The sequence below is a fragment of the Engraulis encrasicolus genome, chromosome 14 (assembly GCF_034702125.1).
Source record: "Engraulis encrasicolus isolate BLACKSEA-1 chromosome 14, IST_EnEncr_1.0, whole genome shotgun sequence".
NCBI classification, from domain to species: domain Eukaryota; kingdom Metazoa; phylum Chordata; class Actinopteri; order Clupeiformes; family Engraulidae; genus Engraulis; species Engraulis encrasicolus.
Genome location: NC_085870.1, coordinates 54647164 through 54665713, shown reverse-complemented (window position 1 = coordinate 54665713; position 18550 = coordinate 54647164). Strand labels below are relative to the sequence as shown.

The following is an 18550-nucleotide window of genomic DNA, read 5'->3' as shown; positions in this document are numbered from 1 at the left end:
TCTCTGCCTGTTGACGTGTTGCAACATACACAAATCCCTTTTGCCATTTCATTTCATCATATGTGTAAGTTGCTCTCGGTGCTGGGATGAGCTTCGTAACGCCTGGCAGAGAATGGCAAACCACTAGTGTGGAGGTCATGTGACCAGGTAATCACCCTTATCACCTTTGGGTGACATGCGTAATGTCAGAGTGAACCTGATGAAGCAGTAGCGAAACGCGTTGTTCACCAAATAAACTACCAGCAAAGATACCAGTGTGCGGTGATTCATCTTTCATTTACTTGGATTACTCTTACTGCACATCACCAGCACCTGGACAAGTGGTTGTGCACAGGGACGTGACTTTGAGTACCACTAGTGTGGCATTTCTGCATTTGATCCCCAAATGTATCCAGTAAGCAGCAGTGTGGTTGCAGGGGAGCTGGCGGCTCACACACATCTGAACATGCTACCATTGTCTGAATGAAGGAAATGTACACCTGGACTGTGTTTTAAAGAACAGCTGTTCTTTTCTCTTTTTTTCACTTTAATTTGTGTCCTCTCCCTTACCAAGTCCGTTTTGGGAATTCCCTTGATTTCCATCACTCCAGATAAGTTCCTAAAGCAGCATCAACAACACCCACCCACCCACCCTCCCCCAAGCACCCCTCCCATATGATTACTCCAGTACCCTTCCAATACATACACGACCACCCACACACACAACCACCCACACACACACACACACCCACCCACACACACATACACACACACACACACACACACACAAACGCATCCCCACAGACAGACAGACACGCAGACAGACAGACAGACAGACAGACAGACACGCAGACAGACACGCACGCATGCACGCACGCACACAGGCTATGTGCCTTTGAACAGCCCTAAACCTCCCCACAAAAAATATTGGTTTTCCAACCAATGATGCCCACATCCCAAAAGCTATTGCCTGGGGATAATGTCACATCAGGGTTTACTCTCTAATACACTTAAATAAGTTAAAAATACAAAAATAAGAGAGCGACCACATTTTTTTTAGAAAAAGGCATGAAAGGAGAGAGACAGAAAAAATAGAACTCTGACTGGGACATTGCAAAGAAGAAATCTTGCTTGTAATGTGTCCCGTGTTGCTTAATGCCATGTTCCTCTAGCACATGTTAACAATGTTAGGAAGAGCGGCTTCTTCGAGGGCTTTCTTTGTCCACCCTTTTTTGTTCATCAGCATTTTCCCTGGACTTCTAGGATTAGGATGTGTTTATTGGGGTGGAGGGGTGAAGAGAGAGAGAGAGAGAGAGAGAGAGAGAGAGAGAGAGAGAGAGAGAGAGAGAGCAAGAGAGCGAACCATCGCTCTTTGTAAATAAAAAAGGGATCATCCAGGGGTAGGGGGAGCAGACTCGGGGCTCGGTTCTAGAATCACCGGCAGGTGTGCATCTCCACCATCTTGCGGCACTGTTTGCACTTGACATAGCAGCACCAGTGGAACTTGCAGCTGCATCGGTCCACCACCTCCACTTCCTCTGTGTGGAAGCCCCGGCCACAGCACATCAGCTCGCAGCCATCGATGGCCTTGGACGTCTTGTTGCAGTGCCGGCCCGCGGTGCCCATCATGCCCGGTGTGCGCGGGTCGTGGTCACAGAAGTCCGGGCTGGGGTCCAGGTAGACCAGGTCCTCGTCCGTGTGCGGCTTGAACTGGGAGTTGCGCGGCACCAGGACCTTGGTGGAGCCGATCTTGCGCTGCTCCACCTCCGTGGCACCGTCAAACTTCTCCTTGATGACGTTGCCCACCTTGCGGAAGGGTGGCATGGCCTTCCAGCACGTTTTGAGCTCGCACGAGCCTGACACGCCGTGGCACTTGCACTCCACCCGCATGTTGCTCAGGATGGCCTGGGGAAACAGGGTGAAGGGAAAACCCCAGTCAGTGAGACATACTACAGTAGCACATACGGTAGTAGAACTTCCACTTCCACTTAGTCTCTTCCACCACCTACCTCCCACTCCCACTGCACTCCCTAACCACTTGTCCATGGTAGGCAGAAAGACAAGCAGAGGCAGACAGACAGGCGGGGAGCAAGGCCTGAGTTAGAGACAGACAGGCGGGGAGCGAGGCCTGAGTTAGAGACAGACAGGCGGGGAGCAAGGCCTGAGTTAGAGACAGACAGGCAGTGAGCAAAGCCTGAGTTAGAGACAGATGCCTTCTTGAACGGTTGCCGTACCTCTAACACGGCCAAACTACTCTGAGTGTTGCATAACTCTATTACGACTCCATCATGCACTTGGAGTCAGTTTTGCTTTCTGTTTGAAATTATCCATTTATAGCAAAATGCTGGTGCCAGGAGACCACGGGTCTAACAGCCTTGGCACTGAGAGGCGTAGTAAAAATTAATCAGAGAAATGAAACGTAGGACGTTCTTTTGGAAAAGTTCATTTCCAAGGTCCATAATGTGTTTACCAACAACGTAGGGAATTGTTCAAGAGGAATATCACAGCTGTTTTAAAGTGTTTAAATAGCAATGAGGTGTTTTGAAAGGGCTAGGTTTACAAGGGCATAACACTCGCACAGCAGATGGAAGTGGATACCAAAATAAACGGTTTAGGGCATCCATAAAAAAGGCCAACGAGTACTGAATGAATAAAAAGGAGCGTATTGATTTTTGTCCTTTATTACCTTTCTCCCGGCTTCATTGTTGTGGAGATTCATGAGGGCCCGACTGGAGGACTGGCCCTTGCCCCTCTCCCTGACGTCCACAAAGGACTGCGAGAAGGCAACGCCATAGGCGATGTTGTCAGAGCAGCCAGACCACTGGAATCCTGCCAAAACACAAGGAACTAAAATAAAGGGACATTGCCACAACTACAGTATATCCACCAATGTGGTCACCTGGTCTTCCAATACCCATGTACTTATTTCATAAAGCATAGGGCCTGGAACAGTGACATTTAGAATCAATTACTGGTGGCAGGAGTGACCCCCCCCATACGATGTTTGGTCATGTTGTTCGGCAACGTGACCCAGACGTAACATCTCGGAGAAATGTGTATTCAGCTGACGTTTACGGATGGCAAGACCAGGCTACCAATACAGAGGTGTCCTTTTGTAACGCAGGCCTACATACAGTATGCAGTAATGTCATGTCAAGGGATATGACGTTTAACAGCTTAAAAAAAATATATATATAGCCTAAGCTCAGAAGATTTCCACTCCAGATGTGTGTGTGTGGCGGGGATGACACTTGAGTTGTGAGGGGGGGACGTAAACTCACCCTCCGAACTGAAGCCGTGGACGTTGCGGTCGCAGCCACACTTCTCCAGCTCCCCACTGCTACACGCTCTCGTCACCGCAAACGCCACGCTCGCCGCCGAGATGGCATACACAAATGCTGCCTCTCGCGTTCCTGTTTCACAACAACGTCAACCAGGAGAAATCATTTCAGGACTGTTTATACGTGGAGCTATTCATTTGTTTATTGCAGGCAATTACTGTGGTTTATGAAGGCAGGCAAGCTTCAGACATTTCAGAACATATTAAACAGCTGCTATGACAACAACATAATTATCATTTTTTATGATGCACGGCTCACACAAGAGAAAGAGAGGGAAAAGTGTAATGCTTTGGATAACAAGAAGGAGACTGAGGACTCATGATGGTTAACATGGATTCATAACTTGTGATACAGAATCACAAAGCCCAAATCACCTGGTCCATGACCAGCGAGCACCAATGATTCATATAATCAAGTCAAGTTTGTAAAGCAAAACAAAACAACACTGACAGCTGACTTAAGTGCTGAGAAGATAGGATATGCTGTAGGTAGGCAACTGCTATGATAAAACGTATAAACGTTTAACATATAAATGTATGTAAGATAAAAAGTATAATCGATTGAATTAGTGGTGCAGAGGACCCTTCTGTTTGCTGTGTGTGCCCTGTGGCTGAATCATTTTAATTACAAACACAGCTCCTCTATCACTGCTGAGCAACTATAGCCAGAAGACTGTTTGGTCTGTGCATGAATATCAATTCAACTCCAAACTGTCCTCAGTGATGACGGAACACCACCTTCATCTCGATATGTCTAAACCGGTGGCTTTCAACCTTTTTTAAACACACGTGCCCTTAACCTCATCATAACCCCACCCCAAATCAAATGTCCCCTTGAGCTCATTATAAGACTGCCAACACCCCCCTTGGTATTAAAAAATGAAATAAACTAATGACCTTGCCGAACACTTAGTTCCACCTAGGGCTGGGCAATATGACGATATATATCGTTATCGTGATATAAAAGTGTATATCGTGACCTTTCTCCTATATCATTTATATCGTGATAGTAATTTTTAGCAGTTGTATACAATTGAATATCATTTAATTACATTTCATGTTGTCACAATACACACTATAAGTTCATGTAACTGTAAAAATAACAATAAAAAAGATCCATTTTAAAGAAAGGTTGTTTTGCGACATGAAAAAATAAAGAGCAAATAAAGAGAATAACTGAAAACGTATGTAATTGTGCTATATCGTGCTATATATCGTTATCGTGATATAAAGTAATCCATATCGTGATATAGGTTTTTTTCCATATCGCCCAGCCCTAGTTCCACCCACAACCGTTGATGGTGTGGTGGCAGACTTTTCATGCCATGTCATGGTCTGGTTTGGCAAGCTAAGATTCCCCATCACTAGCGCCATAACTTGCCACAGTGCTCACCCTGAGTGACGACCTTGCCGAACACGGGCACGGTCTCCAGCGTGGAGCAGTTCCAGCGGCGGTTGCGGAACTGGAACTGGCACTCATCGATGGCGATCTGCGCGCCGCGCCGCACGGCGTCCATCACCTCCAGGTTCCGCTTACACAGCTGGACCTGTCGCTGGATCAGGCCGCGCAGCTTCTCACACGTCTTCTCATCTGATATGCTGCCCACCGACGACAGCTTGGCCAGGTACCTGGAGCACACACAGTCAATACAAGTCAGTCATGCTCTCTCTCACACACACAGTAGATATATGTCAGTCACATTCTCACACAAATACACACACACACACACACATACACAGAAAACACACACACACACAAAGTAGATACAGTCACACTCTCTCACACGCAAACAGAATATATACACGTCAGTGCCAATCACACTTCAGATTCTAGCACACACAGTAGATACAAGTCAATCACATTATTACAGTCACTCTCACAAGACAGCTTGGCCAGGTACCCGTGGCACAGCCAACACACGCACAAAGTAGATACAAGTCAGTCAAACTCACTTGACTGCTTGACCCAGGTAGCTGCGGCACAGCAAATGCAAACTGTACATACAGGTCAGTCACACCATCACAGAGGTAGTCACTGAAGGGGTGATACATTTGAGGGTGATTGTACACACAGTAGATACAAGTCAGTCACATCCACACAGAGCTCCTACTCATGGTGAATACACACAATACTAGGTAAGGCATGTTCATTTTTATGGCGCCTTTGAAACACAGATGCAGTTCAATGTGCTTCACAAAAAACATAAAACCACAGCAGAGATGTGAGAATAAAATTATAAACAGAAAGGATAACAGTAGAGTAGTTGTTTAATTCATACAGTCAAGCAGAAGGAGTGTAAGTATGGGGTTACACCAAGCTCGTAGAGTACACTGAACGTGGTCTGGTAAATGTGGCAATACACTTACTACACTCATACAGTGCCACAGGTGCCACAAGAGTACTTTCACACCAAGGGTCTCTGCGGGGATGGCACAGGCACGATTTTGTCTGTTTTTGAATGGTTTCTGTCCAAAAGTTATGAATGCATAAAAACAGCCTGCCGATGACAGTGCTGTGGCACCAAATACACGTTCAAATATGTTCAAATTCACACTACAGCTCTGAAATGTAAAAGAATTTGAGTGTATTGTTCTGCACGGTTCTGAGGGGTCTGTGAGCAGTGTCCCATTGAAGGTGGCACACGCACACACATACGCATGCCATGTCAACTAAACGTTCAGCACAGTGTTGAGCTGTCTGTGCCCCATTGAAATGAATGGCATTAACACATTCACATGCAGACTGTCCCATGTGAAAGGCAGACCTGACCACAGAGCTTGAGACACCCTGAACACATAAAACTGATCCCTTTCCTACACTGTGGATGTTGTACATGAGAGAGCCCTAACACATTGACTTTAGGGCTCATATGCAGCAGTGCAAGGACACATTAAGCTGAATCCCATTACACCCCTTAGCCCTACGTCTTTCCCCTTCCCCTCCGTTTTGCACGTTCCCGTGTAGGGTTAGTGGCGTCCCATTTCACGTTAAGACAGAGGTGTTGAGTTAAGGGAAGGGCTTTCTACACTTCCAAATGGAAATTTTACGACACCACACTCCAAACGGAGGGCTACAACAGATTTCCCTGAATGCACTAATTATTTTTGCCATTATTGATGGTTTTAAAGTGGTAATAATCATTCCATTGTACTAAGTTTAACATTGTCCCAATGTGTAATGGCCCAATACTCCATGAAACGCACGTGAAAAAAAAACCCTGCTTTTAACGTCAACACAATGCATGGAAGTCATGAAGGTTTTGCGAGGGTTGCGCAACATCGTTGTCCTTTTTAAAATTGTTGTGTGAGTAATTACAAGCAATATCGCTGGTTTAACCACAGAGAGGCTGTTTTTTATGCTATGGGAGTCATTCCATGATTGTTGAAGGGGTGTCTCAATTCGTAGGGGTTGCGTTTCAAGCCCTATGCCTTACACAGCTCCGTTTGAACGGACAAGGGGTAAGGGGAAGGCGTAGGGGTAGGGGTAGAAATTATAAATGGGATTCAGCATAAGTGGGTTATAAAGCAGCTGTCTGCTGTCTATTCTCCTTGCATCCATATAACTCAAGGAAGAGTCATGAAATGGACATGCTGATGACTGCTTTTAGCTCATGAAATGACACAAGTACAAACAAGCGTCATAGTTCCACAAAAATTACATCCACACCCTACTCAAGAGCACTAAGTGCTGGCCCCGGCAGTGGATCAAGAGCTTGGGGCATTGGCTGTTCCACCGGGGACCCGGGTTCGATTCCGAGGTCCATTCCCGATCCTCCCCCATCTCTCTCTCCCTCGTTTCATCCAAATCGGTTCATGTTATCCTGCTGACAAACAGACAAACCTACGCCACCAAAAATATGACCTGCTTGGTGGAAGGGGAAAAAAGTGTACTAAATGCAGAGTCATCCACCCTAAACAACACACATAAACAACGGCTCTTTAATTTATGGTGGCTGGTCATTTGTACCAAACGGTGCCACCACCATAAAACAAGATGAGCCAAACAACTATTGCGATGCCAACGAAATCCCTAATCAAAAAGCACAGCAGTAGATAGGCCATTTCCCCTTGAGTGGGCATTTATCACCCTCTTGCGAATGGCAGAGATACTGTAGGCCTGGATGGGATCAAGTCTGGTGGGCAAAGAGGACAGCCTGCCATCATCTTCCCATGGTGCAATGGGCAGGGCTGAGCTCTTGAGAAGCGATGCTGGTGGAGGGGACCCGCAGGAAGGAGTTATCTTCTCCGTCACCTTCAGGGCAGAGAGGCCACCAACACCACACCCTCTGGTCTGCTTCACAGCCTCAACCCCCCCAGCCCAGACCCTGAAGCAGCAGGCCCAAGCCTCTGCCCCCTCCACTTCACAACACGCCTCACTAAAATTGGGCTTTTCAGCAGGTCATCGTGGCCACATCTCCACAGTGCCATGGGGCAACCTGGGATGGTCAGACCGATCTGTTGTTGGACATCTTCACTTTCTAACTGTCCCTGTGTCATGAAGGGCATCATTCAAAGTCTGTGCTACGTCTTCAGCATCATTTTAAGAACTCTATGAGTCAACTCGGTGCAGGACGAGAGATTTGTTTGCTGGGGTGGCACAGCTTCATTGGCTCTGGAAATAGAACACCCCCCCCCCCCCCCCCCCCCCCCCCCCCCCCCCCCCCCCCCCCACCCCCCCACCCCCATACACACACACACCCCTCCCCTCTCTTTAGGTTTTGAAGCGGAAACGGGTCATCAAATAAAATTAGAATCGATCGTCCCTTTCAGGGATATTTGTTGCGGAGGATGTCAGTAAACACGGACGCCCACTCGGAGATAAATGGAGTGTGTTTATTTGGACAGCAGGCAAACATCTAAACACGGCAAGTCAGTACACACACTCTCTTCCAGGTACAGGGCAATTTCATGTCCTGAAAAATCATAAAACAAATCGTGACTGTGCCAAGAAATGCCAACGTTAAAACACACCAGAGTCATCATCGGATAGACAAAAAAGCAAACAGATGCTTCTGGGCTCTGCTTATTTATATGGAGTTGACACACAAAACAACACACTTGGTTAACTAGGACCGACTGTGGCCAAGCAAACAGCATTTGTGAAACAAAAGTGAAGAGTCAGAGTCTCACACAGCCAAAGGCGGGGGTGTCATGTGGCTAAAGGTCAGACTGCTCCATTTTTTTTGTTATGCGAAGTGAACGTAATGGGCTGGAATAGCTATGGGTTAGAGTGTACAGCATTTGTCTGAAGCCCACATCATTTGTTTGTGAGCAGCAATATTTATCAGCAAACCTCAGCAAATAAAATGAATTAATTTCTTTGGGTTCAAAGAGCTGAGGAAAGTCCCTGTGATGATCAGGGCCGTGTACACTCCATACTCAAAGGCTCACATACAGTACAAACACACACAAACATGCATGCACGCGCGCGCACACACACACACACACACACACACACACACACACACACACACACACACACACACACACACACACACACACACACACACACACACACACACACACACACACACACACACACACACGCACACACACACACACACACACACACACAGAGACCCGGCGGCCTGCGAATGTGCGCCATGACCCTGAGCAGGTCCACAGATGGCTCCACTTCTCGGTCTAGATAACCTTGTCCTCTCCTCACTCATCTCTATCCTCCCCACTTCAGATGCAGGCCTGGCCGACCACCTGACATCACCACACACTCCTGTTCACATCCACAGCAGCTTCTAAAGGCCCGCATGACACAGAGAAATAGCTCCATACGACTCCATGCGCCATTAAAAGCACTCATCGTTCTGGGCTGCTGAAAAGGTTTGGAAAGCTGTTTGCCAACATATTATAATGGTTGATAGGTGATTACTGTTTTATTATTCAGAGGTTCTGCTACTCAGAGAGCACTTCATCAACATGACATCGTGTTGCAGATATCTGCAGTGTCATCGCACCACTCTCACTAATTTATATTACATTAAATGCAAGCGCAGCAAGAGTTTAACAGAGCAGGATGATGGGTCCAACGCACAGTGCACTCTGTGTAAGGGATGGTATTAAGTGTACTGTTTGTACAAAGTCTCAAGAAAAGAAATGTCTGTGAGTAATTGAAAATTCCTGAAATTATTACCCTACTAACAGTAAGAATTTCCTTTTTGTCAACAATTGTGAATATGCACAAATAATTTTCTGTTTGCCGATTCAACATGTGAGTAACGACATGTGAGTAAATTGTTTGTGACTTGGTAAATGCTTTCCCCCCAACCTCATGAGTAGATAACAATTAGTTAGTCACATCCTAACATTGCAGCTCCTTCAGATGTTAGCATACCATTTCAGTGAATGTCAAGTCCTCTGCAAACCAGTCTGAGAAGTGTTTGTGTTCTGTTTCAAAACATCACACGTGGGAAAAAATCTTCCCGAGTCCTTGACAGGACTATGTGCGATCCTGTTATCCTGCTCCTCTCCTCTTTATCTATCTTTTCTTCGGCCCTAAGCTTCCCTTCTTTCTTTTTCTTTTTTTCTCTCCCACTAAAAACAATGCCTGGTGGCTCCTGACACCCCCACCCACTCACGTGGGGCTTTGGTGGAGGTTTTTGCAGGAGCATTCCACCTGGAGCGTGTTGACTGCTCCCTGCGCTGCATGTTTGTGTTGCATTACTGTGCGCCCAGCCCGCACAGTGTGTCCGGCTCCATGTGGCTTAGCCTAGGCCAACCAGGCACGCAAGCACACGGCCAAGCGGGAGGAGAGGGGGAGGTGGAGAGAGAGGGCGGGAGGGGGGGGCACTGCTCCTGGGAAGACTGCAGGAGATAGAGACAGAGAGAGATGTGAGACTCTTGCAACAAGGAGGAATGAGAGAGAAAGAGAGAGAAAGAGAGAGAAAGAGTGTGTGTGTGTGTGTGTGTGTGTGTGTGTGTGTGTGTGTGTGTGTGTGTGTGTGTGTGTGTGTGTGTGTGTGTGTGTGTGTGTGTGTGTGTGTGTGTGTGTGTGTGTGTGTTTGAAGGAGAGAGAGAGAGAGATCCTGAATATTTCTTACTTTCAATCACTGACGGTTCACACTAAATCAAGGCTAAACAATGACGAAGCAAAGGACACCACCATGAAATCCATAATCAAGTTGTTTGTGACCAAGAGAGACATTTCTGTGCCTCGTTTTTTTTTCAATTATGCTAATCCTCACACTAGCTGTGTGTACAGTTCCCATCTTGGGAATATATCGGAGGTATCAGGTGAGGGTAAATATTAGACATTCAGGAGCTGTTTATGGCAAATAAACATGTGTGTGTGTGTGTGTGTGTGTGTGTGTGTGTGTGTGTGTGTGTGTGTGTGTGTGTGTGTGTGTGTGTGTGTGTGTGTGTGTGTGTGTGTGTGTGCGTGCGTGCGTGCCTGCGCCTCTGTCTATGTGTGTGTGTGTGTGTGTGTGTGTGTGTGTGCGTTTGGATACGAAACAAATTCAAAATGAATAGACTTTTTAACCTCTTTACGACTTACCAGACACTGTACATATGAAATACTTTGCCAGATTATTTCACAGTAATCATTTGATCATTGTACAACCATTTGAATATATCAGTCCTTTCATTTCAAACATATTTCATACTGTACTACAGATGTTCTGTAAATTGTAAGACTTTCAAGGATGTCACAAATGGAGCATCTTTGATACAAGTAGTGCCCTGTTTATAATATTCTGGACATGACCGATTGATTGAAACTGAAAGTTCTTGGCCATCTTTTCCTCTCTCTCTCTCTCTCACACACACACACACACACACACACACACACACACACACACACACACACACACACACACACACACACACACACACACACACACACACACACACACATTGTTTCACTTGATTTCCAACAGAATTGTCCTTAAATTCTATCTGGCGATAAAGTTGAGAGAGTTCAAAAGACACTTGTTGAATGACCTTTTCAGAGCTCAGACACACTGAGGGCTAGTTTCAAATCCAGGCTACAGAACATAACCCCCCCCTGCCGGTGCTGCACACTGGATCCAACTACTTTCTAAGCCAGCTGATCTCCACATGACTAATGATGACCACACAAGCCATAAGATAGAGATTAGCAAAGAGATAGAGAGCGGACTTTGTTGATTGGGCATGACGTCTACCTCAACAGAAACCCACAAAAGTTGTTCTGCTCAAACTGGACCTGCAGTCCTTCCCAAGCTCTAGAGGGCAGTAGAATCACACTTTGACATGCTTTGACATATCCAACCCAACCTCAATTGAACTTCACTGCACCATCGGAAACTCAATATCTGCTGTGTATAGGGTTGCCACCTCTGTCTGACAAAAAACCTGGACATTCCAAACTCAATCAACCCTTTTCCTTGTACGCATTGCAATGGCATCCTTCATTTAGTGTCCAGGAAAGCATGCTTTTCTCTCGGGACAGACCATGGAAAACCAGGACAGGTGGCTCTATGGTAACGGTATGATAACTCTAGCTGTGAGTACAAAAAAAACGATAGGGATGGCTAAATCCTCAGGATTATGATGTATATGATTACAATGATAGGACATATTATGGCATCTTCAGTTATCACAGACCACAATGGTATCACTATGTTTATGCACTGGAAGCTAAAGCAAATAAAGATGTGTAAGATCCTTTTAAGGTCTACCAGTGTTCTCTTCCTTGACCTAGCTCGCCTTAAAGAACTGCCTGATGGTAATGTATTGGGACCTTGAAGTGGACTCAATAATAAACCCAATATTTATCACCTTTTCAGTCTTCAGCAACTTGTGTTCTCATCTAAATCCACTACGGACCGCAATCTTATTCATATGCTGCCGAGGACGACTGAATATTATTTGTCAGAGGGAAAAAAATACTATCGTAGCGTGGGATAATTGGGCTACTTTTAAAAGCCCCCTGGTGTAAAGTTGACATATTATGTCCGCGCCCCCGCGTGCAGCCTGAGTGATCGCCGTGCACCTGTGGAACACCCCAGGCTGCAGACACGAGCCTCAGTGCGGCCTTCATGATGGAACGCAGAAGCCACAGTTAAATTAGAGGAGAGCGAGCATGTGGAGAGAAAGGGGTAAAGGGGAGCAATTAACACAGTTACTGACAGTGGCGAGGGAGGAGTGTGTGAGAGAGTGTGCGCAGGGTTTTTATTCATCCCTTTGGCCCCCCTCTCGTTTTATTTTTAGGGGAGAAATTAACCCGAGCGAAGCCAGGCACTGTGCAGGCACCAGGCGCGCGTAAAAATAACGCACGGGGAGGAAAAGTGCTCATAAAGGCTGTAAAATTAGCCTCCTGCTTTGTACGCTTTAATCCACTCGCCGACGCTCAGTGGGATCTTGTCAGCAAGAGTGTGTGGGTCCGTGTGAGCGTACGCGTATTCGTGTGTTTGGTGTGTATGTTAGAGGTGTGAATGCTCACTCGCATCGTCATGTCAATGCACGAGTCAACCTTGATCATTTGCTCACGTTCTTCTCTCAGAATGTTTGCCTTTTTCCAGGTGCCTAATTTAGAGCCGGATTCTGCTCATCGGCCTATATTAGACGGAAAAGGCATTAGCAGTGCTCAGGGGGGCTCCTGAGAATAGGCAGCTGAGAGACATGTGGAATGTGACAACAGCCTTTTTACGGCTTCATCGGCCGCTTGTCACCGTTGTTATTTGTGTGCGCGCGCGGGTCGAGGCGCCAGGATCGGGCAGCGGCAACCCCTGCCCATCAGCTGTGCACTATTTCTGCCGAATCAGACAGACAATGACGTCTCTCCCGCCAGCGCTTTCCATCCCGTCAATGTGTGGCGGTGGACTACGGTGACACTGCGCACTCAGTGGACGGTTCGTAACCTAGCGTACTGGCACCAGACAGGAGGACCGCAGCCTTGGGTGTGCAAGATTCAGGTGGAAACAGAGTTTCATTTACTACTTTCCTTTCCCACGTCTCTGGTGTAACCACTATGTTGCCGCGAAAGAAGCGATCATTCATCACGCGGAAATGGACAAAACATATTGAAAACAAAACAAACAAACATACACGCATATTAAGTCGGGTGGCATATCAACCAATAGGCATATTTGCAGTGGATTCATGACTATTGGTATTTATCATTGCTGAGTCTATGTTGGCAGAAGTTGTTGATCGATTGTTGTTGACGCCTGTAGTAACTACCTATAGGCCTATGACATGATGAAATATGTGGTAAAGACTGTGCCATACCAGTAATGGTTTCCTGTTGTGTATGCCTATTTTTTTTAAAACAAAATCACATAATTTGTTTTAATAGCAGCCTCTATGTGGTAGGCAATAAAGCAAGCAATGCACGTGTAGGCTATGTTGCGTAAGAGACTGCATCTTATGTCCTTTTCCTGTTTTCTGTTGTCCACGGAGCACGAAGTTTAAAACCAAGAGAAAGAAAAAAAACAATATCTGAAGAAAAGTTAGGAGAGATAACGCATTTCATAGATTTGTGTGTAGGCCTATAGGCCTATTAAAACATAAAGCCATAAATTCACGAGGAATTGCGAATTATGAACTTTTTCTTAATTAGATTTTTAAAAGGCTCTGTTTGGCTGCAACCTGTGTTAAACTATAGTCCTACAAAATAAATATGCTTGGCGAGGTTAGGAAAGTTACCTATTCTGATAAACGCACTGAGAGTCTAGCCTATAGACTCTAGCAAAGAGACAACCTGAGGATGGGTTATGTTTGACAAACAACAGTCGTGGTTTTTTATGTGCCATGGAAAGAATTTAATTTCATGGCATTTTTTTTCATTGAAGATATCCTACGGCCCGAAAAAAGACAGGTTATAAAGAATCACACTGGTGCCAGTTTGAGGGTTCAGTGAGTGAGGCTGTTCTTTTGATCCTAAGTTATGAGTTGGAGGTCTATGTCTCTAACACCCCCCCCCCCCCCCTGCTGCAGGTGCACTGCTGCCCGGCCACTGAACAAAACAATACCGCGAGGTGCTGACAAGCAGACGCACCAAATATCCAGCTCATTTCTTTAGATAGGGCATTTATTAAGCGATTAATTTGGATTCTCAAAACACACAATCATCGCTCACTTGCTTAGACATCTAGGCCTATTTAATGGGATAAATTGAAGCGGGTGGTCAAAGCACAATTAAGACAGTCCCTCTGAACTTTTGGCGCACACGCTTAGATCAATACAATGCTTTAGGAGCAAACTGGTTGTTTAAAAAACACAGTGCATAGATTTTTCTCTAATGTAAGATTCCGAAGCCAACTAAACACATTCATTATGAGGTCCTATTTTTGAGTTTTCATGCGATTTCAAGTTCCTTGGACATCTGCTCCCCTTGATTAATTAACCCATGTCATGATAGTCTAATTAGTCTTTTGTCAAATCAGTGCACAATACAACGGTTGTTCTAATAGCTTAAAATAGGCTAAATGTCTCTTGATGAACAGTCTATGGGATATATTCCTTTAGTTAACCAAAACGGAATTGACAAAAGAAACTAAATATGTGTTTATAAACGTTGACTGAACCAAACAATATCGAATATGCATTCCGTTTGAATTTGTGATGTGCGCTATTGATCTTTTTTCGGCCACAGGCTACAACAAACGAGACTACACCTAGGCTACAGTTAACAATAAACTTAAAAATAGTAGCCTAATAAAAGAATCTGGTCGACTGAAACTAGTTGGCTAGCTTGTTATAACACCACTGTCACTGATCACATAGCCTAGGTTATCACCTTGGGCTATAGTGATAGAGAATAATAAATTACCGTTATTAATAGGCCTAACTGACTTGTCTCAATTAATTACCTGCCTCTGATATTCATCTGGGCTATCTAAAAACACTAGACAGGAATTGTATCTTTTCCTATAAAACCGCTTCATTTAGGCTATGGGATAAAATGCAGCTTACTAATTGTCAAAGAAAACAAGTGGATAGGCCTAATGGCAAATGAGCCACGCCATAACGACACCTGCAAGACAACATTTGATTATTTTTATACAGTAGCCTACGTAATGCAACGAATAGGACCAATAGGCCTATTGCGCACGGCCCGATAACAGATTAGACAACCTAAATGAAGCTTCATTGCATTCATTTTGGGGGGCTGCATGGTGCAGACTTTTTCCTTTTCCATTATAAAGTGTTGTGCTCAAAATTCTCACATGAGTCAACGCACGTTGCAAGGAAAATAAAATGCGCGTTTTCAGAAGCAGCGGTTTCAGGGGTGAGGTTCCACGGCCGTCTTTCAGATAGGAGCAGCCTTATCTGCAGCGCAGTTCGTCAGAGGCCAGCAACAACAGTCAGCCCGCTCTCACGTGGAGCTGATTGACTGAAAACTGTCCCTGCTACCTGCAAATACCTGTCCGGGGGGTGGAGGAGGAAAGCGCTCAAGCTCCCGTTGGGATTACTCCTGTCAGAATAATCATATTTAGTAGACAAGAGGAGAGAGTTTTGCTAAAGTGCTGCGTGTCTCCACATGTTTAGGGCTCTCACACCACGCCTGTGTGCCATAACACATTGCAGCTCCTCATAGATTTTACAGAGGGAACATAGGCTTAAACCTGACACGCCAGGCTCCTCAAATGTCTTTCCTTTTTTTCTTCCCAAAATCACAATCACGATTTTTGTTCAGATCACACAAACAACTTCCAAATGAAAGTTCCCACTTTTAATTTGGGAGGCAACAAGTCCACGAGAACAGCTAGCTGTCTGTGTATCGCGTGTTGGAACCAATTATGTAGGCCTACCTAAGTGATTTGGAACATGATTAAGTTAAAATTGCTCCCGTTTTCATAGCGACAATGACACTTGCAAGGGGTCAAGTACTGTCTGAGGACTGTGGCTATATGATTAGAAAGTCAGTACACTGTGTTTAAAATTATGATTTTACTACGTTAGACAAGGTAGAGGGGTAGGTCCACACTGTCAAGGTGATGAGTTAAAAGACACTTGAACCGGACACCTCTAAAGCCAAAACTGTGGGAAATAGGCAGGATGCAAAGGCGAAGTTAAACTTTAACATAGTGCATGAAAGTCTAACCGTGTCTGTGTCATCAAGAGAGGGTATTCACTGGAAAGTATTGAAGTACAAATTAAATACAGGTCAAGGATATTGCACGAATGAATGAATGAGTGAATGAATGGACACACAAAAATTGCACACTTACAGCCAGTTGCTTGCGTTTGCGGAGAAGAGAGCTAAAATGAGCAACAGCAGCGACCTTAACAAATATCCTGCAGTCATCTTGAGATTTGGAGTGATACTGTTGCCAAACCAGCATACAATCCACACAGGGGATTTCTTGTTACTGGAACGGCTCACCGATTGATATGAGGTGATAGCTTGTCTTATAACAGTAATGGGGCGGATCAATTGACCCTTTAAATTGGTTTAATCCATGGGTAAGCATCCACTGGAAGACGAGAAGCACAGGTCGACCCGTTTATCTAGTGTGACTGTTAAAGCCACCGATGGAGTTTCTCCGAAAGAGTCGCAGTTTGTTTTGACGGCGTAAAACTTGTTTCTCCTGGTCACATTAATTTCTTTAATTCTTGACTTAAGTTTTTGTACCGGTGCGCATAGACTGGCAAGCAGGCAGGCAGTCCCAATCTTGTAACAATTGACAAAGTGATATAAATCCCACGGGTCTTGTGTCAGGGTGTACCGCATCTAGCGCCTCGGTCCACAGTCCGTCATTCCCATTCGGTCAAAGCGCAGCACTCTCACTCAAGGCTCTGCCCCCGGCTGATAACCTCAGTAGATGCCACCTCTCACTCTGAGTACGGCGTGAGACTGAATGCAGAGTTTAGGAACTCCTGGAGGATTTAGGAGGGGCGGCGCGAAATGTGGGGGGAGTTTTTTTAATGGTACTTCTAGATAAAGGCGGGTTTCAATGCTCCATACGAGAGAGTTCTACATTTTCAGCGCTCTCTGCCAAGGGCTGTTTTAGAGATCTCCAGAGAGGATGCGATAGGCAGAGCTCCACATTAGCCGCGAAAGCAACATACATTGGCACTGTTTTACCCTGCTCCAACTCCTCCAAAATGCAAGTACTCAGCGGTATATATATAAAAAAGTGCTATTTAAAGATTGGTCACCGCACAACAGTCTGTTTATTCAACTTAAATAGAGCCACATGTTGGACTCAAAAACAAGGGTACTGCCACTACAAAAAGAGTTCATAGCGGGCCACAGTAGCCCATGACTACCACTTGTACCACATTACTCTTTTTATTAGCATCATTATGGTTATGATTATGATTTTCACTAGTGTAACTAAACATATCAACCCTGATAAGATGCCAGTCAGATGCATCCAACATGTAAAGTGGTATTCTGCCCTACAAAGCAAAAAGGCAGTAACTGCATTACTGTTTAAAATCAGTTACTATGACTTTAATGCCATATATGTCACAGTCTGAAGTTAAATAAAATGAGTCATCTTCAAAAAAGGTGGTACTATAAAGTAACAAAACTGTCACATGAACAATAATCTCCCCAAAACACTTATACTGGATTACAGTATCATTTTAAAGTCAACTGACTCAGTTTTGAGCTCTGCGCAGTTACTGCCTTTTTGCTTTGTAGGGCAGTATTGTGGTCTGCACAAATGATAGTAGGGTCAAATCTAAGCAAGCGTGTTGAATTTCTTCTCAGTGCACCCAGTTTAAGGTTAAGGTCAGGTGAAAATGTGCACACGCGGTGCAACCGCCATCATTACAGGGGCAATTCACTGAGGTAAGTTGCCCATGGACACTTGTCATTGATTGTTTGCTAGAGTGAGTGTGTGATATAGAGTGTTTTTTTGTGGTGCTGGTGCAAGCGTAGGAAGTTATAGCAGTCTTCGTCCTCACATGCTGGTCACTGTCTAGATGAGAAGATTGGACTCTGTGTGTTGAAGGATGATCAGTCACCAACAGAGGGTGGTAGTGAGCAGCACAGAGAGCAAGGACCAGAGTGGACAGGTGCCCCTTCTCCACTGACATCATTTAGCCTATTACATTGCATTACATTAGTACAGCAGAGTAAAGTAACTTTTATGAACGCCACAGGAAATTAAGGTGTCTGATACTACACAAATTGAGTTGAACAGACTTGCTTTCGCTTGCGGCATTACAGTGAACAGACAGCTGTTTAAAAAAAAAAAATCCTACACCTATTTAAGTACAGGGTATTGGTTACAGTCCCTGGAGCAAAATGGGCGTAGGTGTTTTGCTTAGGGGCCC

General features: G+C 45.2%; 1 protein-coding gene across 1 annotated transcript; it reads right to left on the bottom strand.

The window, feature by feature from the left end:
- Nucleotides 1–783: 783 nt before the first annotated feature.
- Nucleotides 784–17105, bottom strand: wnt4 (wingless-type MMTV integration site family, member 4). The gene is made up of 5 exons (XM_063216157.1): nt 16492–17105; nt 4713–4948; nt 3261–3392; nt 2666–2808; nt 784–1884 (listed from the first exon to the last, which is right to left on the bottom strand). Exons 1-5 carry the CDS (start codon nt 16566–16568, stop codon nt 1414–1416), a joined length of 1059 nt encoding a protein of 352 aa, XP_063072227.1. The 5' UTR covers nt 16569–17105; the 3' UTR covers nt 784–1413.
- Between the last annotated feature and the right edge of the window lie 1445 nt (nt 17106–18550).

Excerpts from the sequence above, each read along its gene's own strand:
- wnt4 (XM_063216157.1), bottom strand. The coding sequence starts at position 16,568 with ATGACTGCAGGATATTTGTTAAGGTCGCTGCTGTTGCTCATTTTAGCT. Across the intron at positions 3,393-4,712 it reads CGGCAAGGTCGTCACTCAGG|GAACGCGAGAGGCAGCATTT; the intron begins GTGAGCACTGTG and ends GTTGTGAAACAG. Across the intron at positions 2,809-3,260 it reads CCACGGCTTCAGTTCGGAGG|GATTCCAGTGGTCTGGCTGC; the intron begins GTGAGTTTACGT and ends GTGTTTTGGCAG.